General features: G+C 27.4%; 1 protein-coding gene across 8 annotated transcripts in view; it reads right to left on the reverse strand.

The window, feature by feature from the left end:
* Positions 1-26,566, reverse strand: part of LOC126903102 (polypyrimidine tract-binding protein 1) — a 106,153-nt gene that overhangs the window by 34,758 nt on the left and 44,829 nt on the right. For 3 of the 8 annotated variants that reach the window (XM_050681084.1, XM_050681090.1, XM_050681085.1), the window contains exon 2: positions 15,996-16,102. The exons of 3 other annotated variants lie outside the window; for them this stretch is intronic. In XM_050681084.1, the coding sequence (XP_050537041.1) occupies positions 15,996-16,088 (93 nt within the window). In that variant the 5' untranslated portion in view covers positions 16,089-16,102. Of the gene's footprint in view, positions 1-9,762; positions 10,563-11,643; positions 11,775-15,995; positions 16,103-26,566 lie in introns of those variants that run through there. 2 more of the 8 variants (XM_050681092.1, XM_050681091.1) reach the window with 2 other exon arrangements.

A 26,566-nucleotide genomic window follows, 5' to 3' on the forward strand; every position in this document is an offset into this window, starting at 1 on the left:
ATGAACTTAAAAAATATAGTAAAAATAACAGATATCGCAGAAAGTATTACTTAAGAATTAATACAGTAGTCTACAAGAGATTTTTATGATAGTCAAAAAATTTTTTTCTAAAATAATTATTCACACTGTTTTCAAATCTGCAATTAAATTTTTTCTTTCATCTCAAATTTTTAATATTACTAATTAGTAAAAAAGCTAGTATTTACTTATGAAAAAAATTAAAGTACATAAGCTTTAATTTAAAGTATATATAAAAGTGTCATTATTTCCGGAACATTTTCAAAAATTAAATTTAAAAAGTTCCACTTTTAATACGCATGTTTAGTTTTGGCCCCCTAGTATAAAAGGAATTTAAATTAAATATATACAAAATAATAGATAAATATATATTATACAATAAAGTATCTATGACAAAAAAAAATTTTTTATTCATCCACTTTTCAAAAAGTTATGACAGTTTTAAGTAATAAATGTCGAATATTACCAATTTTTAAAATTGTATTTTTGGAGGATTTCCCTCATTCGCAGATAAAGGGGAAATTTTTTTCAATTTATATGGGTAATGATTAGATACGACGATTTTTTGACATATCTTTGAAATATATCAGTTCAACGAGTCCTGAGAAAAAGGCAACAGTCAGAAAAAAATATAAATAAAAAAAAACACATCATATTAAAATTGCTATTTTCTCAGATTCGCATAGAGGCTAAAAAAAAGAAGAAAAAAATCAGCACTAATGATGAAAATTATTCACAAATTCATTTTTCTTTCAATATTTATAATATTGTATTTTCTTAAATAAAAAAATATATCAAACAAAAAAATAGAACTATTAAATTTTAAACAATTATTGCATAAAACTTTTTTCTATAGACTTAACAGTTTGTCTGCAATATTTAAATAATCAAATGAAATTAATTTAAGCGGTTTATATAAAAAGGCGTTTTTTTATTTACAAGTCTAAATATTACGGGTACTCCTTTTTTCGTAATAATTAGAAATAATAAACAATAAATAAATTAAATAAACAATTACACTTAAATCTTGTACAACATATTTTTTATATAATGGAACAATTATAGAGGACGTGTTGAATCAATTTGAATACTTAATTTTTAAAATTCCAAGAAAATAGTTTAAATACATTAATCAAATACGAACGATTGTATAACTGAGAGATTAATAGTAGATCAAAGACCTCAACGTTGTTGAATTGCCTATACGGAGTGCCGTTCAGACATGTATTATAACTTATCTTTTTAAAACACATACTATTTTTTACTTTTCGAAGTTATATAGCAAGGAAAAAATTAACGTATGGAAAAAAGTATCTTCGCTACATGTAATGTTGATGAAATAATAGATCTTCTTTTGTCGACCAGAATCTATCTCACTATAAGGTAAGAGTGATAAATCGGTTGGCGGTGTTTTTCTATCAATTCCCCAAACGACACGTACAAACCTGAAATTGATTTTGGTCGTTTTGCCAAAACTACGGCAAAGATAAAAAAAAATATAGGCCAGCATCTATAGGACGGATAAAAACACGTCTCGTCGAATAGTAAATAAAAAAGCTTACTAGTTTCTCTAGGGAGCACTGCGAGTTCAAGTATCCATTCAGAGTCCGTAAAAGGGAATGCAGCCTAACATAATGTTATCCAGTTACTTCATTCACGATGAACAAAAATTACAAGATATTAGTTATTATTAACTTTTTTTTTTTATTATTATTAATTTCGATAAATGTAACTCGTTACATTTAAGCATATATTATTTGTCTATTTTACAAACTGAGTAAAATTAAACCATCGCGTCAGGCATTTACTAAAATTATATTATTAACTGCTTCAAAATTGATTATCACGGATTGATTTATAATTAATTTATGCACTAGGTTCAGGAAGAAGAAAATCGGAAATTTGCAAAAGAAACTTTCTGCGTACCTCCGAAATCTGACGTCAAATAATCTGTCTGTGGGAAATCCGATGCATTTATTATTTACACCCAAAGTGCTTTCTCCTCGTCCAACCATAGAGTTTCCTCTTTGTGTACAGCTATATCCAGTTTTTTCCAAAGAAGTCTTTTTTGTTGTATCACACGCATTATATGTATATATTTATAATATAATATAAATGTATTGTGTTTATTTTTTCATTGTACAGAGCGCAGAGTAAAACAATACCTTGGCGTACATACATTACATACTCTTAAGTTTTTTCATACTCATCTTGATGGTGTTTTATATACTTTTGAATAATACATGAACATATATGCGAAAGAGAATATCTCGCTCGTCACATGCTAAAACATGTTTCTACAACATTTCTTACTTCATCTTGTACTACCTTGTTACATTTTAATCTGCGGGTTATCTATCAATCAAAGATCCGTTATTTAAATAAGTAAAATACAATCAATGTTAAGTGTATACGTCTGGTCTACACTCCAATCTAAGGCCAATAGCAGTTCTATAAAAAAAAATCTTTCCAAAATTACATCCCCAAGGACTGGAACAGACATTAAATAATTAAATTAAAATTTGTCGAACGATTGGTGTGCGTTCGTCGAGCGTTTACTCGTTTTTTAAGATTTCTCATTCTGGTAAGTATCTGAGAGGCGTTGTAGTCGTTCATTATTATTCCGCGGTTAGTTCGATGAAAACTTTCAAAGAAGAGAGAGACGGTCGTCGTTTAAAACGATTTTTCACCGCAAAGAAACATAATACGAGCTGAGTAAGAAAAATGAGAAAAAAAATACTCCGAACGTGCAATAAACATTTATACTCTACTGGTGTATGCAAATAGCGCAAGGGATAGGTAACAAATCGACAGAAAATTTATTTTATTTTTCGAGATGATGTAGCAAACAAAAGCGTACACAAACGATAGAAGTAAAGCAAGGAAATCATAAATGAATGTATTTATGAGTGAATGTATTCACTTAACACTATACACGAGATATGTAAATGACAAATCACTTAAGTAGTCAAATATATTACTAGTAAGAGATTCTGAAAAAAATTGTTATTTTTTTTAAAAATTTCCTATTGAAATAACACATTACTAATTATTACTCACAATACAATGAAGTAAAGTTCTGAAAATAAATTTTAAAACGGCCAACTGATAAAGTGATGGGTTTTGAAAATTTATTATTTTTATACTTTCAAAAAGTAACAAAATTTTTTTTACTTTAATATTCGGTCACACTATGACATTAGAAATTAGGATTGAAGCAATTTTTGGAAACGTTACGGTTCCCGAAGAACAATAGAACTATTCATAAAATTTGTTTAATCTAAAAACTATAAGTGAGCAACGTAATTCCTGAAATATTTGGAATAAAAAATTATATTCAATAGTAAATTATGACGGAGAATTACAATTTGCACAAGTGGTTTAATTGCAAACGTTGACGACGGGCATTACTTACAGGGAGGATATATAAATAAATAAATACACACACACAGTAATAATATACGACAACATTAAGATTGAAACCAGCAGCAGCTAATTAACAGCGACTTTAAACACTATTTATCCACAAGGAGATCTAAATACTAACTGTAGAAATATAAAAAGAGTTTATTTAGAGAAGAACCGATTATGTACAGATAATAAAAAGACTTATACTGTATTTTAGTTTGTGTATTAATTGCTTTACGGACAGTAACAAAAAACCTGGGAGTGAAAATGCCGTTTCTTTGAAAACCTTTTTTGCTTCTCTCTCAGTAATCTTTTTAAAACGGGAACGAATCGCTCAGTTTTTGATAAAAAAAATACACAGATATAATAAACACTATCTGTCTATGGCTCTTCAGTTTTCTTGTATCAATTAAACTGGAATTCGACAACGAGCCCTTTGATAAATCTTAGTAAGGCCGAGCATTTCTCTAAATTAAGAAACGTAATAATAATATTTAAACTATATCTATGTTTTTTTTTCTAAAGCATTTTCTTTGTAGTATCAATTATAAAGCAATATAATAGCAAAAATGATATTTAAAATAAATTATTTCTTTTAGATATAACAACTTAAATTAAATTAAAACTTAACAACTCTTGTCAGTTTTTGTTAATATAAAAATGGTTATTAAATTCGTGTAGATACATGTTTTTTCAATTCATAAATCGGGAAGTATTCTTTATGTTCAACCCTTATACCTTATAAGAGTATAAACTTTAATTTTTCAACTAGTAACATACATATTTTATTTATTTAATAGACAATAGATTATTTCATTAAGAACATGTCTGGTCGATAACAACTTTTGAACCAGTATTTCGGAAGTTACTAACATTATAATGCCCGGGAAATGCACAGGAATAAAAATAACAACACCGACATCTCACCTACAGGCAACATTATAAAATATAAGTATACATTTATAAATATACAAGTTGTTTTAGACAAGTTATTTCCTTAATGAGTCATTATCTATTAAATAAACTAATTAATCATATAAGTTGACATTTGAAAAATAAATTTGTTACCTTTATAGATATAAAGAAGGATTAATATAAAAAATACTTAACAACTGATAAATTAAAAAAATATGTACCTAAAAGAAATAAAAAAAACAATTCTTAGGATTTTTATTTTTCGATTAAGTTTTTCGAGATAAATCTTGAAAAAAGCACTTTGTATTTATTCACGGTAAATATTAATTATTGGCTGATGATCTGAAATTATATACGACTANATTTTTATTTTTCGATTAAGTTTTTCAAGATAAATCTTGAAAAAAGCACTTTGTATTTATTCACGGTAAATATTAATTATTGGCTGATGATCTGAAATTATATACGACTATAAAAACAACAATCGATGATTGTATTAAACACAGCTTCATATTGGTACATTTTATAAATGATTCTAAAAAACGACTTATAATTAAACGCTTATAAATGTTCACAAATAACCATTTACTATAAACACATACCTATAAAATTCAGATATAAAATTGCAAATTAGAATATGAAGTAATAGATGATATAATACGATATCTTGGAATAAATTTTACATCTAATTTATCTTTCAAATCGCACATTGAGTAAATATGTGCTAAAGAAAGGAGGAACTTGGAATTTATAAAACTTAATATTTCTTTATATGACCTCCTTATATATTAAAACACTTTGTTACTCGTTATTAGGTTCACTTTTAGAGTTTGGCTCTACACTTAAAATAACCTAAAAAAAAAAGAAATTGTTCATATACTAAACACTAAGGTATTTAACAGCCAAAAATGTTAATATACATATGTGTACACACGTTAAAAACGAATAATTAATACCACTAAGGCTTTTAGACTAGTCTAAAATTATACCTTAAGACAATAAATTATATTATTTTCGGATCGACATGAAAACACTTGATTATATTGACGGTAAATTGTGCGGTAACCCTTTTTCGCACTCGACCTTCCCCTAAGCACGGCTACACACATGTATTGTATGTGTGTAAACTTCCGTGATGGGAAACAACAAACGTCGGCTCAGTTGGTTTATTATTAAATTGCAATCGTCGACAGTGATGAGAGTAGAGTAGGATGATGTGCTCGTGCACGTGTGTGTACATATCCTCTTCTGTTTTGTCTGCTATACCTTTCGACGTAAAATAATTTTCTCACCCCGTACAAAGAGGTACTTTCCTCCCCGATCTTAATACGAAAAATCCACTGCATGGTAACACCTTTGACGTTATAAAAACGACGAATTGAAAAACTACACGAAAAAGCTCATAGCCATTTTACAATATCAATATTTGAAAAAAAAAAAAACAGGCGGTGTGGCCCCATAGTGAATAATAATTATTATGAAAATGTCATAGTGTGGTGGGCGGAATGGGTAATAAACAAACTGAATTCCACCGATAGTTATAACTCCTCTCCTCCCTTTTGCCGCTCCCAGAGCTAGTTTTATACGCGAGAGACATAAATCGTGTAATCGGTCTCAGGTGATATGAATCCTTAACGGCCGGACCCTAAGCCTAGAAGGCCGACAACACTGGTGACCCCCTACAAATATATATAGTAGTAGCATTATTGATAGCATCATTAATGTACACGAATATATAGAAAATTTATGCGCAAAGAAAAATTTTTCCCTTCAAACTTCATAAACTTTTTGCTTTGCCCATAGAACACCCTTTCTATAGACTCGTTTCCGACTTGGTGATAAACCAAAGAACAGCGGGTCGAGATTCAATGTGTATCTGAGCGTTGCATACACACTGACGTACCGCTCGACGTATCTAATGATACGACAGAGTGACAGCGCCATTATCCCTAAGTATACCCCTTACCCCCATGCCGTTATCATCGCACAGCAACCGCTGCCGTCGACGGGGTTGGTTCATTAGTTCAACGTTACTGACACTACCATAGCGATTTTCCTGGGCACGAGAGGGGGAGAGGGCACGATAACACATTCACGATACACCCAGTTCTACTTGACCGTCACTATCATCGTCGGAATACGGCCCCGTCAAAAACTAAGTCAATAAAATAAAAATATGCAATCGTTCAAGAGAGAGAAAAATTACATCTAAACATTTCAGAAATAAAATACAACAATGGAGTAGTTGCTTTGACTTGCAAGAGGCGGTCACGGACTGGTGGTGTTAGAACAGAAATCCGTGACATGGTTGGGTTCTTTGTCCTATACAACCGAAGTAACGAGAGGAGAGACGGAAAATCTGGCATGTAGTTTTATATTATTATAAGACAGAGAAAGATACGTATCTAATGATAGACAACAAAGAGGGGACGACTCTGGGAAACTACGGAGATCACGATTCCGTGAAGACGGCTCTAATGACGTCTATGGCCTTGCTTCAATTATTACACCGCGTGTGCAGTGTAGTAGGGGGAAGTAGCGATTCAAAACCCAAATTGAGGGTTTGATGCACTGGAAAAATCTTTCGTAAATTTTTCTCAACTGGTACAATATTTTCTTGTCATAAATACGTTCCATAGGTACCATTTGTCCGATAAAATCGATGTACCTAATAATACATCTTGCCGGCGCATGAGTCACCGGACACATGATTACCACCATTATTATTATATTATTTCCTGACCAGTGGAGGCGGCGGAAGGCAGGGCGACGAGAGCGACGAGCCGACAAAAACAACATTTTTGAAGAAAGTGATTATATTCGCTTCTCCGTTGGATAACGCGTACCGAGTCAAGGAACTCCGTGGGGCTATTGACCGGTTCACCTTGACTGTATGCTGGCCGCCGGGAACCAGTCTCTTTATGGCGCGAGTGTAAATGCGTTATACAAGACAACAACGCTAGTGGTCAAAGTACTCGGTCGGTTTCTACAAGAATCATTCAATCGAGTAACTAGAAGAGCACATCTCAGTGATTGGAGTAAAAAGTATAGACAAAAGGAATTAAAACGGTAGCAACGGTTTTGGCTTTGTTTCCGTCACACGAGGAGACAGGCAGTCAGACGAATTTTATTAAAATCAATCCATGACCTATACGCGTAACCAACAACCGGTTCCAAAGAACACATGCATTTGTGTTTTACTGGCAAAGACTGCAATCGTTTTTAATAAAACACCAACTATTATTTATTACATTGTCTAGCGTAAAACAGAGAGCTTACAATAATGGTTTTTCGTAGCTGACCTGCAGAAATTATTATTTTTTTCCACATCTCACTAATGCCGACATCGCCTTATGAGTTATTGTGTCGGTGGTGTTTCTTCAGCTACAAAGGAAAAATATTCTAGGAAATTGAAAATTGCTCCCACGGATTTGGCGTTAAAAAATAAATTAATATCTGCAACGTACGTCAAAAACTGTATTCGACATTATTTTCTTGGCCTTTAAATATCTTTTAGGGAGTAGGATTAATCCATTGTGAAATTTTTCTATGAAATTTTATCGTGACATCTCTATGGTTGGTTTCACAAAACTAAGAGTATTTTTATAGTAAATAATAAGGTATTATTTTATTTATAGACATATAATATAAAAATGTTTGTTATTAGAAGTAATTCATAAAAAATTATTTAGATAACTATAATCGTATAATTTTTATACTTTACATATTAATTTGTGCTGAATATCTTAATTCAAAGAAACTCATTCAGTGAACTAATATTCTAGTATAGAATTTATTATCACTTCGTTAATATCTAGTCAAATATTTCAAAACAATTAAAAGTACGCGATATCAAAAGACTCTTAACTATTAATAACGTTGATTTCACAATTGCAGTCAACTGGAAATTTAGAAGAGGACGTTTTCAACTACTCCAAGAAAACTATCTTTTATGTATATTTAACGTTGCACCAGATTGAATGTTGACTGTTCACTTATATACTCTTTTGTTGTTTAATTCGAAATCTTTATTACGCGAATAAAGATTTGAGAGCAACATTGAAACGTTCAATTAACTTTTATGTTTTTCGCGATATTGTTATTTTCCAGCCTTCCTACACCACCATCACAGTCATTTCGTACTTCAAAATACGTTATAGTTGTATGCTTATAAACAGATTAAATAACTATAATAAAAATATACAAATCTCAAAAATATTATAGTAAATATTTTTTTAAAAAGCTGAAACAAATCAACTGCATTTTACACATGTTTTATGGAGAAAAATGACAAAAAAATTATAGAAATAAATTCATAATTATTTGATAAGTTTCAACAACTTATCCTTAAATTTCTTTTATCAAACCGCTTTTCAACTGATACGCGTTTTAAAGTTCATATAATCTTGAAATATGGTTGGGTTAGTTGGAATGAGAAATTTAGATTTAATGACAAAAAATGTCACTAATATTTAAACTAGTCGCTGAACATTTTTAATACTCCAAAAAATAAATCTCAAAAAGAAATAATATACACTTATAAGAATTGCTCAAAAATATAAAATTGCTATACAATTTTTAATTTTACCAAAAAATTCACGGATTAAATTTTTTTTTTAAATAAAATTATGCGAAAGATGATAATAGAAATACGATTGAATAAGTAATAAAACTAACTACTAACATACCAGCCGTACCCAAAAGTCAAGTATACTCTAATAGGAAGGGAAGGAGGTACAATAATTTTATATATTTGCGTTCACCTTGGATCAAAAAGGAGGGGAGAGAAATCACGAGGCATCGGACGACCGTGATCTCGAGCAGATTAACGTTAGACACCCCGAAACCTCCTACCTAAACAACCACGTACGTATTTACTCCTGAAAATTCTCGCGGCCCTCAAATACAAGACAAAAAAATAACGACGTGTACTTTAGGCGTAATGACTGCTGTTGAAAATTACACATCTAACGCAAATATGATGTAAATTATTAGTTACTACGGTAAAAGACATAGAAGATGAAAAAGAAGAATAAACTAACATAAAAAAACACATAGTAAAATTAACAGCTCCGCATCGAAGCTATTATCCATTGGAGTGATGAGTTTTTGAACGATTTATTATTAAATCTCGTCGCTTGTTTTTCTAAAATAACGTATTTCTATAACATAAGTTTTAATTAAACATTAAAAGAGACAATCTAAACAGTACGACCCATAGATCTAAACAATATCTTATTATTTACAGTTACAATTGCAGTTTAAATAACAAAACTATCAATTTGAGTAATAGGTGTTCAGCAAATAACAATAAATTTAAATGGAATGGCTACTAAAATCCAAATTTAACTCGATTCAATAGAGTTTGTATTATTTCCCGATATAACTGAACACAAATAGCTTCAAATGTCCTAAACTCACCATTTCTACGTCGTCTTGCACAGCGGCTGCCGCCGGCGTGGCAATAGTTGCTGTCGGCGGTGCCGTCGTGATAACTTCACTGTAATGTTGTGGATACGTCGTGTTGGCGGTGGCCAAGTAAAGGCCGGTATGCGGTAGTTGTACCGGCTGCGGTGTCTTGGTTTGTGGTGTCACAGCTATGGCTATTTGATAATGTTGTGGCTGTTGTTGAGGTATCTGTAACTGCTGCCGAGGAGGTTGAAGCGGTGGTGCAGGCACCGGTGGATATACGTGGTGGTATGCGGCGGCGGCAGTAGTAACGGTGGCGGCGACGGGCGAGCAACAGTGCGCGCAACAAGTCCGCAGCGGAGACGGCTGTTGCTCTCCGGCTACGTGCAGTGCCCCCGGATACGTATAGCAGTACGTGATGGCTGATGGCGCTATGACCGGTGCCCACCGGGCGGCAAGTAAAACTTTACGGTGGCTAAATCTTTCTGATACGACCGTACGGTCAACCGGAAGGCAAAGACTCGTTCGAAAAACACAGCGTAAATTTAGATACTTTTATAGAGATAAAATTTAAGTTTTTTAATTAATTAATTGAATCCGATCGAGGTGCTATGAAGACGAGGTGACGAAACAGTGGCGACAACAATAAACACAAAACTAGCAGTACTTGTAGGGAAGAAAAAATGAAAATGAAAAAAGAACGAAAAAAAGACGGAAGGAGAAGTATATGTGTGTGAGTTTCCGCGTATAGCTATGTAGCGGAAAAGATCCGGTACTGATGCGGACTCTGATCGCACTGTGAACAACCGTCTGCCGCCCGAAGGGCGTCAGACAACGACAGCAGTGCTACGCATGCGTACAGCACACTGCACAGGTACGCCCATCAAAGAAGGGTAGGGGGGGCATTTCCCGTACACCGATGGATGAACTCACACACACTCATCCACCTGGTGATTCCAACTAATATTATACAGCACAAATGCGCCCCAGTAATAAATGTTAACAAAAAGCTCATAATAATAAATAAATCTCAGTAGTTTAAAAATATTCGTTGTATATATTTATTAAAATATCAGAATAGTTCTTAAAATAATATTTACATTACTAAATAAATAAATATATAAGAACAAATAGGCATTATAAGACTATATATCATGAAAAAAAAATTCAATCAATTTAATTTGATTTTCACAGCTTAAAATTTTTATAAAAAAAAAAAAAGGATAATTGAAAGTGAGGTAATTTTACACGCCTAAAATTAGATGGCTGTGGATGCTTCATCTATATATTTATATTTCATTTAAAATTGATTAATGATAAATCAATAATAATAAAAAAATACACAAAATGAAATAAATATAAGAGATATATAAGCTAGTTTGAAAACTACCTAAGGTTGTATTGCGTAATGTTCAAAGCATTTACATTTAAAAATATTTATATTTGAGAAAACGGCCAATTTGCAATCAAGCAGTTGAACTCTAATTTGATTATTTACTACTATTACTTCGAGCAGTAAAGGCTATCATATCAATAAGGTGCAAAATTGAAAATGGTACTTTCATTATTGTTACCCTTTTCTATGAATCTATAATTTAAATGTATTAAAAAAACAAATTTATGCTTAATACTTCGTTATAACCAAGATAAAATAACAGTTCTCAATTGATTTGTATGTATTTTTTATTCAACCCACAAGTTATACATAGATATATTATTTAAATTGAAAATAGAATTCAAAACTTTTTTCGTAAACGTTTGACTATTATTTTTTTTTATACCATGTTTGCACTTACTCTTATTATTTTACAATTTTTCAATGAATAATTTAACAAATAATAATCTTTTTGTACTTAATAATTAAAAATTCTTTGAAGTCTAACAAAAATTTACCTATTTATATGTCATTGTAAGGTGTTTTTTGTTCTTTAAGGTATTTTTGTAATTTTCAAACGTTATTTTTTAAGCTTTTCAACTTTCTAGTTCAATTTATTATATAATATTTCCAACTATTGTTCATGATTTCTTATCCCAGTTATAGTTTAATGAAACATAAAAATTAAAAAAAGATAATTAAATAAATAAATACATATATATATATATATATATATATATATATATACACTAATAATATAATTAACGTACTTACTAACAATACTTTTATCTATAAAAAATAATTTTATTACAACCAATTTATTTTTTTTTAAAAGTAACGACTTTCTTTCAAACTGATAAAATAAATACTAATTTATAATATATATCTACAAAACGAATTAACACGATATGCCATCTCAAAACTTTAAATCTAGTCAATATTTTACATTACTTTTTTTTACAATACATTTGTAAATTTGAGTAATCAACCAAATTAGCTGTAGTTTAAACTTTAAAAATGTAGTATGTTTAAAAGAACACTAATAGCATGTTGTTAAATACAGAGAAATGGCCAGTAAATTATTAAGAATGGTGCCATTATCCGTTCAGGAAGAATTAAGTTGTCCACCTAACAGATCAAAAGAATCATAAAACGTAAGTGAACGACTAAACAAACAGCAAAAATCTAATAACAAAAGTTATGCTAACCTAATTTTTGTGAATTTATGCTTTTTTATGGGTTTTCTTTGAGTAATATTGTAAACTAAAATACCAAAATCGATACAATTATATTTTTATGATCTTTATCAAACAATTTTACCACTTTTGCAAACTTGTGTAATTATAAGTACTAATAAAAAAAAGAGAAAGTTCACAAGTTCAATAGTAATAAATGTTAAACAATATTTTTACAGTTGGAAAATAGAAAAATATATAGAATGTTAAGTAAGGAAACAGGTTAGTTGTTACATACAAACAAAACAATAGAAATCCGTTTCCTTAATTACTGAACACTGTATATTGATTTACACTATAAAAAGTTAATTTCTTAAACTTTTTTGCTCTACATAAAAATGTAAAAAAGCAACGTGTTAGTTTTTACGAGAAGAACCACAAATTAATTTGACGATATAATTTATTGCTAAAGTAAAAATATTGTAATTATAGACAAATAATGAAAGCACGTAAAATTTACTAAGCTCTAAATTACTTTAAAATTAAACAAATACATACTTTGTATAAATATAAATAAAAAATCGCGATCTACGCCAATAAAATAAGAAACTTGGTATACATTTCTTCTAATAGAATACAACTTACTTAATTAGTAATTTTATTATTATATAATAAAAATTGATCATTGTGGTTTATATTTATTAAAATTAAAATTATACTAAATATATTAATATAAAACTAGAAAATATTAAAATATTAAAAATATTTAACACCAAAAAAGTCACGAAAATTACTAAATTATCACAGATACATAATTCGGAAATAATGTTATCAACTCTAGACACATACTTGGCGTTTGTATTTGGCGATACGAAATACGTATCCGTGATTTTTTAGTAATATTTGTGGCTATTGAGTTTAATACTTTTTATATTTTTTAGTTTTAAATTAATATTTATAATATAAATATTAATTTGCCATTAAACATTAAAATAGATAGTTAAATAAGGCAATAGATAAATTATGATCAAATAATTACATAACTAAAAATATAACAAACAATTATATACGCAGAATTCAAAATTAATTAACTCGAACTATAAATAATTTAACTATTGGTAATTATTACTACCTTACTAGAGCTTGTAAATCGATATGGTAAACATTGAAAAACAACGATAATGGTATGAAATGTCACTATTTGTACGTTATTGATTAGATGGTTAACACAGATAAACAAAATAAAAGGGGAATTGATTGGGTTCTGTGTGATTGCAAAATCAACAGTTTTTGGGCGTTAAAGTTGTACTATAGTTTTGAAAGTTTGTTATTGAATCAAATCAGTCATGAAATAAAATATTTTCAAACACATAGAAATAATAAATTGATTTTTTTTCACTAAATAAACTAGTAAGTTACATAATTTCAAAAAAAATATATTCTGTAGAAGACAACTACTCAATATGATACATTTGTGTTTCTGGTAGAATTGAAGATTGGAATAAAACTCATTAAATGCATGACTCTTATAACCTCCAATTTAAAATTGTATACGGTTACTGCATGTTAAGACCTTATCATAGAATTTGTCATCAAAAATGTATTTTATACGTTATCAACTTTTTTATTTATAAATTTTTGAATAGTAAACTCGATTTTTTGTAACCTTTTTTCATTTTACATGATACTTAAACAAGTAAGCTAATACATATTAATTTAATAAATAAGTTGACTTAATTATAGTTTACACGAAAACTCAAAAAAAAAAACTAATTTAAAAAAATCTAATATGATATCATAGTCGTATGTATTATTATATTTTACCATAAAATAAAATAAATCATTTGTTATAGATGTGATTTATGTTTATTTGAATCAATTAACTAATTATACAAAATAATTATTTGATTTTTTTAAAAGATCATAACCAATGTATTAAAAATAAACAAAGTATGTCAGTTTACTGTGAGTATGATAAAGTAACATAATAGACACAACTTTTAAAAAATTAATCAAAAATTTTTATTTTTTCTAAGGGATATTACAGTTGTTTTACTTATCATACTATTATATAAATAATTAATAAATTATTTTATTATTCTGAGTATATATGATGTATTATTCATATAAACAATCTTTTGAATAATCAATTAGGAAAAATAATTATCACTAATATAATGTAACTGTTTAAATCTACACAAACGATATTGATGATACACAGATTACTATAAGTGACGCTTATGGTAATAATAATATAATGACAATGAAATTAGCACAATCAAACTAAGAGAAAACAAACTTTGGTCAGTCTGGCCACAAATTTGATCAACTAAGTAGAATATTGGATATAGTAGAATTATATTGAGTTCAATTAGTTAATTAACACAAATCTTGGTAGAACACGAAGTTTAATGAAATACTTTAAAAGGGAATATTGCAAATACCAAAATTATACTATACGACACATTGTATAAATAGTAGTAAAAAGGACTATTTTCTGAATTTCACTACGATAAATGAAAAAATGACAACCATCATCATAAGTATACCAAACTTAGCACACTTTATTATATGTATATAAGAAGACGAATAAGTCAAAATATATGATAAAAAATGTTTTATGCATTATTTATAGATAATATAAAAATAGTATTTATTCTAAGCAACTTCGAACTACTGCAAAAGTACAGTTATAGACTTATAAATATGAGAAAAGCTAAATTACTATTAGATTATACAATAATTAATGAATACTTGATGCGAAAACCAATATTTATATAAGAGTTAAATTAGATTTATTTATTACGAGATTTATATGGATTATTAATCATTTAATTCGACAAGTTTTCAATCAAAACTCAATAAATATGAACTGAAAAAATAAAATATACAGCTTTGAACAAAGATAAAAACACACTTCTAATTAACACATTACGGAAATAATTTGATTTAAAGTTTATTAAATAGGGAGTTGACTTAAAAAATATCTATTAATTAAAAAAAGCAAGAGTAACGTAGTTTTTTGATTCATAGTAACATGTACGAAAAGATATTTGTCTACTATAAAGAATTTTTCGAGAAGTGATATTTTGAACTATTATTTTTTTAGCAGACTAACTTGATTGAAATTTATAAAGACAGAATTTAAAAAGTTTTACAAATCGAATAACTACAATCATTTTAAGGAATCATACTTCAGTTATAATAATTGAGTTTATAATGAATTTATGATTTTTTCTCATGCATGACTATTAATAATGAATTCGTAAGTATGACTTGAACTATTAAAGATCATAGCACGTGTTACACTAAGAATACACGTAATAAAAACAAGCATGTAAAACAAAAAGAAATAGCTTTATAAGAAGATAAAAACTCTTAACTGACGCCATTATTACACCAGCCAACTAATGGAAACACGATATCAAACACGTTCAAACTGCGGATTTTATGTCCAGCAAGCACTTAAGAGCAAAATACAGTAATTGTAAGAGACGGCGGAGTAATCTTACATGTGATTTGCACGCCAAGGTGCTACTGTGGTTGTTTAATAACCCAACGCGGCTTTTATCCATCCTAATTGTCTTAATTAGTTTTCCCTTTAATAGATCATTATAATGGTGTTAATAATAATCCTTCTATGAAACTACATTAAATGTAAAAATAGTTGAAAATCAAAGACAAATACTCGTTACCTTTAGAGACCCAGTGACATACGTAGATATATTGAAAAAATTTTGCAAAGGTGATTCGTCGAGTTTAATATATTGACAAGTCAACATGTCCATAGTGTATTGCTTACCTGAAACAAAAAATAAATAAATAAAAACACTATAGTAAACCAATTTGTCCTTAAAAACATTATGTATAATGCACGAAAGTGATTTTTCAGAAGTTCTTTCAAGTGAATTATTTAAATTTCAAATCAGTTGTAAAAAGACGGGGGGATAAAAGATTTTCGTCGACGACCAATCTACCACATTTGTTTGGATAAAAAAAAGAAAGAATGGTTATATTTCAATTTGCACCACTGTTTACTACAATAGTACATAAAACCAGATAAGTACAAAAATAATAATACTTGAAGACAAATGGGTGATATATATGAAATATATCGATTTATAGTTCAATGTATTTATAGCATTGATAAACAAAACAAAAAGATTTATCATGTAAAATTTTACAGTATTTATCATCCAAAAATAAATAAAAATATCTAGTACAAAAGATCCTAATCAAAACTCAATTATTACAACAATAATAAAAGTACTAAGAACGTTTAACTAATATTAAATTATTAATATTAGTGATTATCGACCTTCTCACTACTAATACAACAAGTCATATTTCACTAAAACTGTATCTTTTAATGTTTCAATAAAGCATATATTACTACGATATGTAATATACTTTATTTTGAAAAACAATTATTTGGAGAATATTTAATATATTATTCTTTACAAAGGGAGAACTACTTTCTTCCCTTCATTTAAAAAATTAAACCTCTACAAATTTAAAGTTTCTTTGTTTTGTTTTGGAATATAACCATTAAGAGAGATTTTACGCGATATCAAGTCCATCCGTAGAAGTCTGAAAGAGAAGCTTGAGGTACTAGACTGTTCTCTATTAAAATGTATTTAAAATACACCAATATAAAATAATAATTTCAATTAGACCTGTAATTATAAAAAGCCAAAATAGGTAAGAATAGTATACTTTTCTATGTGCATACTAGTGTCCAAGTTTATTTTGATATTGGTTTTAATTACTATCTTTTGAAACTTACTTTTATACTCCCAAAATTAACTTCTCACTTTAGATTTACCTCAATAATAACATTATAATCAATCCAAATAAAAAATAAATTTGCAACTTAAACTCAACCGCATTACACTAACAGTGTAATAAATATTTACAGTGAGTATTACTAGTGAGCAAATTCAACTGGCGTATTATTAGTATTACAGGCAGGGTTTCAGCAAATCGTAAAACCGTAGAAGAGATAGTGGAAGATTTATTTGTTGACATCAGGCAAAACAAGTAGGCAAATATAATACATCGGAGTATACGCCTCGTCAGAGTAGACGGTAGAATTGAAAGGATTTATTTTTCATCATACGTGTCCACAGATTAAATATAGAATAAAACACAATGGTACGAAAAATACACACACACACACACACATATATATATAAACACATTTTAACTATGAATGATGCGAATTTTAGAATCGTCTTGTTCACAGGTAGTACTACACTATAACACCATTACAAAAAAATCTACAGTAAACCAGTTTAAGAGATGCTTACTTTTAAAAGAATACTACGACATATATGACGTTTAGGTTATGACATAATACTAACAGAATAAGATTACAACGCTAAAATTTAATTAAATATAATATTTTGAATACATCAATCGACAAACCGTCGTAATAAAAAGAAATCTGTCAATTATACCTTTTGGTCAATTAAACAATTCAGTTTGTTTCTAAGTAAATTTTGAACGATATTTAATTACTTTGCTCAATTAATATTAAAATAAACAGCAGCATCCGCGAAAACACAATATCTTATATTCACTTATAAACTTTTTAAATCATCCATATAAATTTAATTAAAATTATATAATCACTTTTAGTTTTTTTTTCATTAATAAAACATTCACATTCATTTAATCTGACATTTAAAAAAAAAAATGTTTTAAATTAAATCTTTCCTCTCTCTTTCATTAGGAAAAACACTGCGGGTGAACACCATAAAACTTCTAACGTTTTTTCTTCGACCAGTACATAAGACGCACACAATGCCTCGCGAAACAAGCAGATTTTATACTATTCTTAAAGGAAAATTCCACCTGTTGTGAATTTCTGCCGATAAACATAATTAACTCTAAAGAAATAGGAACGAAAGAATATCTCCAGTGCAGTTTTCTCTCCACTTATAATATTGTTTCAAGCCGAGTCCCCGAAGACCTAATGGATAACTGTGCGTGAACTATGGACGCGGAAGCGTCTGTTAAAAATGGAGGTAGTAGCGGTTTCTTTTGTTGCATAAAGTAAATTGCGTTTTAGAAGCAACCTATATCCGGTGCGATCAAATGACATTGTGGGCTTATAAAGGAGAAAAATACCCAGCAGGAGCCGGGTGGTGTAAAAGAAAAGTAGATAATACTAAACAGGTCGCAAAATCCCGATTCGCATTATAGTGTAAAAAAAAAAAGAAAAAAATAGCAAGGGATTGATGTTTAGAAAAATTATATCCTGAGACCATCACAGGTGCAGACAAAGAAATGACGTTTCTAATAGATTGCCAAAACTATAATCTGATTATTATAATAATCTATAAAAATGAAAGATATAATTAAAAATAATAACCCAACTGTCAAATTAAAATAATATTCGTTACACGATTCATCATTAAATACATAATTTAATAGGTAGAGTATAAAGTATAATAAATAAAAGTAAAGTACATAGTAAGATAAATTATATTTTTCATAATTTCTTGTTTAATCATTTCCAATAACATGTTTCCTAAAAATTACACGTATACATTGATTAAGTATGTTGTATAATAATATAGATTATTATTTTTAATAAAATGCTCATAAAAAAATTTGCATGACAATTTTGTAATAGGCATTTATATTTTTTATATTTATCAATATTTCAAATTCGCATATCAATTACTAAAAGTTTATCATATTATGACATTATCATTAATTCGACCTATTTATTAAGCTTAAATGATGAAAAATTTCCTAAAAATTTATTCTTTCTAAAAAAAATTTAAGTTTAAAAATAAATCACTGAAATGATAATTATATTGTTCATAAGATAATATAGAGAATATTAATACTAATTAATAGATAGTATGCTAATTTAATAATATTATTAAAACTAGAGTAAAGGAAAATGTATACAGTTTTTAAAACAAACAAATTTTTGTCTCTAGATAATAATTTTGGTAGTGTTTACAATATACAAACGTGTATACAAACCATTCATTTACAATATGATTTTGTCAACAAAATGAAAAATATCACGTCAAGTTATAGTTGTTGTATTCCGTCTTATGGTTGACACATTTCTGACGTTATAAAAATGTGCTCGTTTTCCAAAATTGGTTTACTGGGAATATTTTTATTTTTATTATTACATTATGTAAAGAAAAAACTTTTTCACTTCCTAAAACTCGGAAAATATGTCAAAATGTCGTTCTCGAAAATTCTATGGCGACGACTACATTTTGAACGAATTAGTAAAAAGTCATTTCTTAAACATCTTCCCTCTTATGACTTCGTCTTGAAGCATAAAAAAAGTTGACGGATTCTCGTTTGTATGACAACCAACAGGATGGCAGGTTTTTCAGCAAATGAAAATACAATTATTCGACAACCAATGAATAGTAAAGGACAAATTTTTATTTAATGAGCAATAGTAATTATGAATAGATATTTATAAAACACAGACAAGTTTCATGATTGTATCGTATATGACCACAAAAATGATAAAGAAGAATCGGAAATAGTTATTAAATTAACGTTAAATATAAAATATAAAATTTAACAGCAAAAAGTATTGAAAATACTACTATTCAATACTACTAGTAATTAAAGTTATTTTCTTAATACACCATATTAGTTTAAAAAGCCATTACATATTATGAGTTACAAGATTATTTTTATACGATATTATACAAAAAGTTACTACAAAAAAAATTTTAATTTCCCTCAAATAAATTATCAATGATATGACTTAGGTTATAAATATTTATTACACACAATTTTTTAATCTAATTAATTAGTAAGGTTATTCAAATCATGTATCTTGAAACAATTATAGGTCAAATGGATACATAGAATTCAACATAATAAAATAATGCAATAAAAACTTAAGTAAACTATATAATCATAAGCAAACCCCATATAAATATGTCTACTAAAATAAAAATTCATTAAAAATTTCTCATTGTAAATTATATGTAAACAAAAAAATTCATTAATAAGTAAATAATGTATAAAATAACTATACTAGTATGATTAGTCATTTTTTTTATATTTGGCTTTAAATTATGATAATAATATTTAAATAATTGAAGAGAAAATAGTAATATACAGGTTTTATACATTGAAGGTGTTTCTATCACTGGCGTACGCAAGGAGTGGGAGGTGTGGGGTTGAAACTCCCCCCAAAATTTATAAGCTAAGCGACAATCTTGGACCATAAACAATAAGTAATAACAATAAAAAATATCATATCATACTATAAATATTTCCACAATAAAGTAATCGAAACAAGAATTTATCTAAGCGAACAATATAGGCAGTGTCACATTTAATTTACTTTAAATTTCAAAAAAAAAACCCAAATTTAATTTCTGTGTACGCTACTGGTTTCTATACTATCATATATACTTTTTCAGTTAAGTACTTTTCATTTTTAAATTAATATTTGTAATTTTAAACAATATTAGCCACAAATGATCAATTCTTATTATAGAATTTGTAATAAGTTTTGAGGTACAATAAACTTTTATTGTCAGAATTTACATGCATGTAAGCAGTTTAATATTTATGATTTTGCAAATTGTTGTGTAAAAATAAATAAGACTCCTATAAACCACAATTATTACACAGAACTACAGATTCAAGGGTTTTAATTCATGTCGTATATCCATAATAAATTAAATATTTAGTTGAAATATTACTGCACGCATAAATTGCTTGGGAATAAATGATATGGGTTTAATTTAAGTGAACTTGTGTAGACCTACATAACTATTTGCAAGTACAATTAGAGAGGAGAGTTCGTACAAAGAAAGAAAATACACTGAATAATTACAGTAAATTTAATAATAAACACAATTTGATAAAATATTTCGATAGTCAACTTAAATTTTATTTTTACCTAAATAATAGTTGTTATATTACTACAACATATGTTATTTTATTTTTGGAAACTTTGGCAGAAAATAGAAAGGGTTTTTTCTTCCAAATTGCGCTTGTAACATAATTCAAGTGTCAGTACAAAATAATTGTTACATGATTACCAAAGTCAACGAAAAAAAATTAATTATTAATAAAATTATTCAAAAAATAATTGGATATTACGCATGTTCACTGTTTAATTATTTTTATGAGCTATTTTGAAAAAGAAAATTAATGAAAAATAAGTTTATGTATAATTAGACAATTTTTACTTTAACTGTTTAATAAAAAAAACATTATTTATTAAAGTACATTTTGACTACTGTGAACAGTCAATGAAATGTTTAATGACAATTAAACATATCAAAATAATACGCAATTTTATTATGTCTAAATCTTATTATTTATAATTATTTTCTGATTATTATTTGCAATGAAATATATACTTGTGTTTTCTACTTAAGTGATGAAATTTAATCAAAACGTACAAAATAACATTTTATCATGGGTTACGTGTTATTCAATATCCGATAGGTTTTTACGTTTAGAGAATAATCTCTATAATCCACAGGATTTTAATTTAAATATTAAAAATGAACAGTTATTTATATTAATTAAATAAGAATAAATGAAAATATATTGAATCCAATGTAGTTTCAAAACTAAAATAATAAGCTTTATTTTGTATGCTTTTTCTGAAAATACAATGAAAAACCTAAATACAAGAAAGGTTTAAATGAGACCACCATGCATAACTTCTAATCTATATTAAATAAATGCTTTTGAAGTGTATTACAATTTTAAAAAAAAATTTTCTATGTGAAATCGGCCATCATAGCAAAAAATAATGTTATATTTAATTTAGCAAAATAATTTGACAATCATTTAATATTCAACTGAGATTTTTAATCATAGAAATTGTAAAATTACATATATACGAATTATGAAATTTAACACATTTGTATCGAATCGTTTTTATGATAGTGATGTTAATTACTGTCAGATATCATCTATAGTTCTATCTTTAACTAGCGAAATAAAAATGGAAAATTTGAGCAAATTATTTTTAATTTAATTCAAATAATGCATTAAAAAATAAAATGAATGACAAATCTAAGATAACTGATGGGCCATTAACATTTTCGTTTAATAATAGTTCAAGTAGAATAGACAAGGAGAATATATTTTCGTTATAATGTGAGTAACCCCAACGCTACTAATAAAACGTCCGGTCCGTTATTATTGTTATAACAGTAAAGGGTTTTTCTTTTCCGGATGTCTTTTTCAAGCAATTTCCTTACGATTAATATAGAAAAGGATTTAACCTCCTCATATTTTCATACATAATAACTCGCAAAATTAATTTCAACGAATGCTGTCAACGTTATACTTTCTAATTACGTTTTCACTACTATAATCAAGCTATTGAAAAATGCATCATTCTAAGACCAATGAAAAATATGCATTTTCATACACGACAAATAAAAGTATAATTTACCTGAAGCAAAAGAATAAAAATAAACACAAATGCATTCCAATCTGGCACACCAGGTTTTTTTGCCAAATAAATGTATGAGTATTTCATTATAGAATAGAAATAAGAAATGATTAAAGTCTTAAAAAAAATTAAAGATATTCATTAAAAAGTAAAAATCAAAGCAGTGAATTTTTTAAATAAATGATAAAATAATGAAGTACGTAATTTCAAATAAAATATATTATTATTATATTATAAAAACATTGATTGTGTATACATAAAATAGATTATAATGTATAATAAAATGCAATTTTACCAATTGAGTTTTATTTTAACGTATATTCATAGTTATTATTAATAATTGCTAAAGCATTTATGCATTTATTAATGCATAGAAATAATCAGCATAAAATAAATGAAATGAAACAATCCATTTTTAAAAAATTTAAAAAATTGAGTGTAAATCTACGTCATAATCTTCTAACTGCTACATACTAAATAAAATTTATATGGTTTACGTTAAGCTATAAAAGAATACATTAAATGTTATAAACAGAGTTTATTTTCAATTTTTTTAAAATCAATTTCCATTATTAATATCAAAATGGAGAACTTTTCTGTGTATTGGTTGTATTTAAGAGCCTAGGCGAACATCGATTATTCGCCTCCTAAGGGATATTTTAAACAATTTTTTTATTATTATATTATGGCTGTTGGTTTTATGAGTCATACTACTTGTGCATCCCATGAATAAACTCGAGAGTACAGGTAAAGAAAGCGGTGAAGTGAAAAAAAATATTCAAACCCTGAGACCAAAATGATATTAAATAAAACTCTTACAGAGACTTCCCTGGGGATTTTTGTGAATCATACTGTACGATCCGGAACGCTGTAAAAATCTCTAGTTTTTTATCGAGTACACGCATCATTAAAAGTCATAGCTCATCTTAAAGCAAAACACTCATGACTACAATTATAGCTTAGAGTTTTTTAGATTTTATGGTTACTAAATTTATTATTAAAATTATTAATACTTGTTTGGGCACGATGGACCAGCCGGTCTGAATGCATGTGCAAGAATTGCCCATCACTCTAACAACTAAATTAATACTTTAACAAATATTTTCTCAAATATTATGAGAATAGGTGAGTTATATTGTTATGTAAAAAAAAAATGTATTTTTTACAAATTTGTAACATTTAGAGTGAAATATAATCAACATACAACAGACAAAAATTAAGGGAGTATTCGAATAAAATAATAACCACAAATCAAGAAAACCTTTTTCGTAAGTTTTATAGTAAACTTCATTACATTAGTTGAAAAAACTAATATAAAACTAAGAGTAAAAAATTAGTAGTAAATAAATAACATTACAATCGAATAATGATATATTGGACTAAACATTGAGGTTAAATTAACTATATAACTTTAACTATACTTTAACTATATAACAATAGTTTAAGAACTATAGTAATTCTTAAAAATCAATATTATTAAATCAATTACATGTAGAAGAACAAAATATCAAATGGTATGACAATGATTAAAACCAAAAAAAAACTTATTTATTTTAAATGATAAACGTCATTATAAAAAGGTACGCAAACACTTTTAAATTTTAAAAACATTTTCGTTTAATAAATGAAAAAAATTAATTCAATAATGCGTTCATTTAACCGCTTAGAGGTAATTAAAATATTGGAAAGTTTTAAAAATATTTGAAGGAGAAACAAAAATTAATTACTAAAAGTCTAGTTAACTCAATTGAATTTAATGAAAAAATATATATTATAATTAGAATACTCAATTTCATTAAAAATAATAAAAGAAATTAAATAATTACCAACATTGCATAACACTAATAACTGGAGAAAATTAATAAATATTTAAGTATATTTACGAATCTTTTATTTGAATACAAAATTATGAGAAAAAGATGAACATTCATTTTATGATTGGTTAGCATTTTATAAACAAGTAATACTACTGTATATATACATAATAATACTGTACTATATATAAAACTTGAAAAGTACCATAACAGTTTTGTCAATACTAGCTTTTTATAATAACACAAAAAATATCAACTGCAAGTAATTAATTTCAAAAAGTATTAACTAAAACACGCCAAAACATCCCCAAAAGAAAGTTATGTATAAAAATAGATATTGCATAGCATTACACTTCCAAGTTATTCCAAACACAACTCATTCACTCAATATTAGATAATGTCCAAAATAAACACTGATGCTTTAAAAAACTCAAAATAAAAACTGTGTTATACACCTACATCATAAATGAAGCTGTTTATATAAATTCTACTTTTAGCTTTGATGCGAAGCTGAGAAGGTATTAATTTTACTATAATGTGGTATTTTTTTTTGTGTATCTGTTACCATTTTTTTTCAGCTCTCACCGAACCGATTTCTTTCAATGATACGTCAAAAGATCACTTATCGTATCTAGTCAAAGACATTACCCTCAAAAATTAAAAAAATTCCCTCGTTCTCCGTACATGAGGGAAATGTCCAAAAAAATTACAAATTTAGAAATCGCTAATTTTTGACATTTTTTCAACTTTTTTACTTAAAACTACCATAACTTTTTTAAAAATAACCAAATCAATAAAATTTTTCTTTTATAGATGTATAATATACTTATATACTTAACTTATCTTTTGATATATTATTGTTATACATTTAACCCTTTACCTCCCCACAAGGGAGATTCAAAATAACAACTTTTTCAACTTAACTTTTTAAAATGTTCCAGAAATACTAACAATTTTATATATACCTAAAATTAAAGATTATGTAATATACTTCATTATGGAAAAAAAAAAATTTCGGACTTTATTTTATCTTCACGGTGAAAATGGCTACCGTATGCTATTTTTATGTTAAAATTCTTGATTTTATATTTTACATTTTTAACTTTAAAATGCTATAACATTTTGAAAAATGTATGGATCAAAACAATTTTTTATGCTAAATACTATTTATATACCTCTTTCATTCGACATACTTTATATATTTATTTATTTATTCATAAATAAATTTATTCATTTACACTTATAAATCATAAGACTTGCAATCAGGATATAAATAAGGAAATAGGAGATCATGTAGCTTTTGGAATAATCCACCAATTTTTTAAAATTGAACACTATCTACAGATTTGCATCGAAGCGTTTTTTATGATAGTGATTTTAATCACTGGGTTTTTATTAATTAAAAATCTTTGTTTTTTTTTTTTAAATTGAGAATTTTTCATCTTTGATGGTCGCTTAATGGGAGAACTTAAAGCTAATTGTCTCTTGTATATGCCAATGTTTCATTAGAAATAGTGTTTTGGAAATAAAAGTTATAGCAGTTTTAAAATGCATAAAAATATTTTTACACTTTATATAGTAGGGTTTTTGAGATAATTTTTTTAATTTTCTAAAATTGAGGGGTTTTTTTGAATTTTTGACGATGATAGATTCAAATAGATTAAAATAAGAATCTTTAGCTCATATCCAAACATAATAGGTCCACTGAGAGCCGAGACTTTTTATGGACAGACATTTTTTATACATAAAAAACACGTCATAGTAAAACCAATAATTTCTCAGCTTCATTGACATTAAAAAAACCCAGCACAGGGGGGTCGCGGCACAGTGGTGACGTGGCATAGTTGGATCAAGTATAAAAATTAAAAATTAAAGATTAAAATCACTATCAAAAAAAAACGCTTCGATGCAAATCTTTAGATAGTGTTTAATTTTAAAAAATTGGTGGATTATTCCAAAAGCTTCATAAACTGCTAGTTCCTTATTAATATCCTGATTAAGATAAAGTATGTCGAATGAAAAA

The sequence above is a fragment of the Daktulosphaira vitifoliae genome, unplaced genomic scaffold (assembly GCF_025091365.1).
Source record: "Daktulosphaira vitifoliae isolate Bord-2020 unplaced genomic scaffold, ASM2509136v1 Scaffold_3, whole genome shotgun sequence".
In the NCBI taxonomy this organism is placed as follows: domain Eukaryota; kingdom Metazoa; phylum Arthropoda; class Insecta; order Hemiptera; family Phylloxeridae; genus Daktulosphaira; species Daktulosphaira vitifoliae.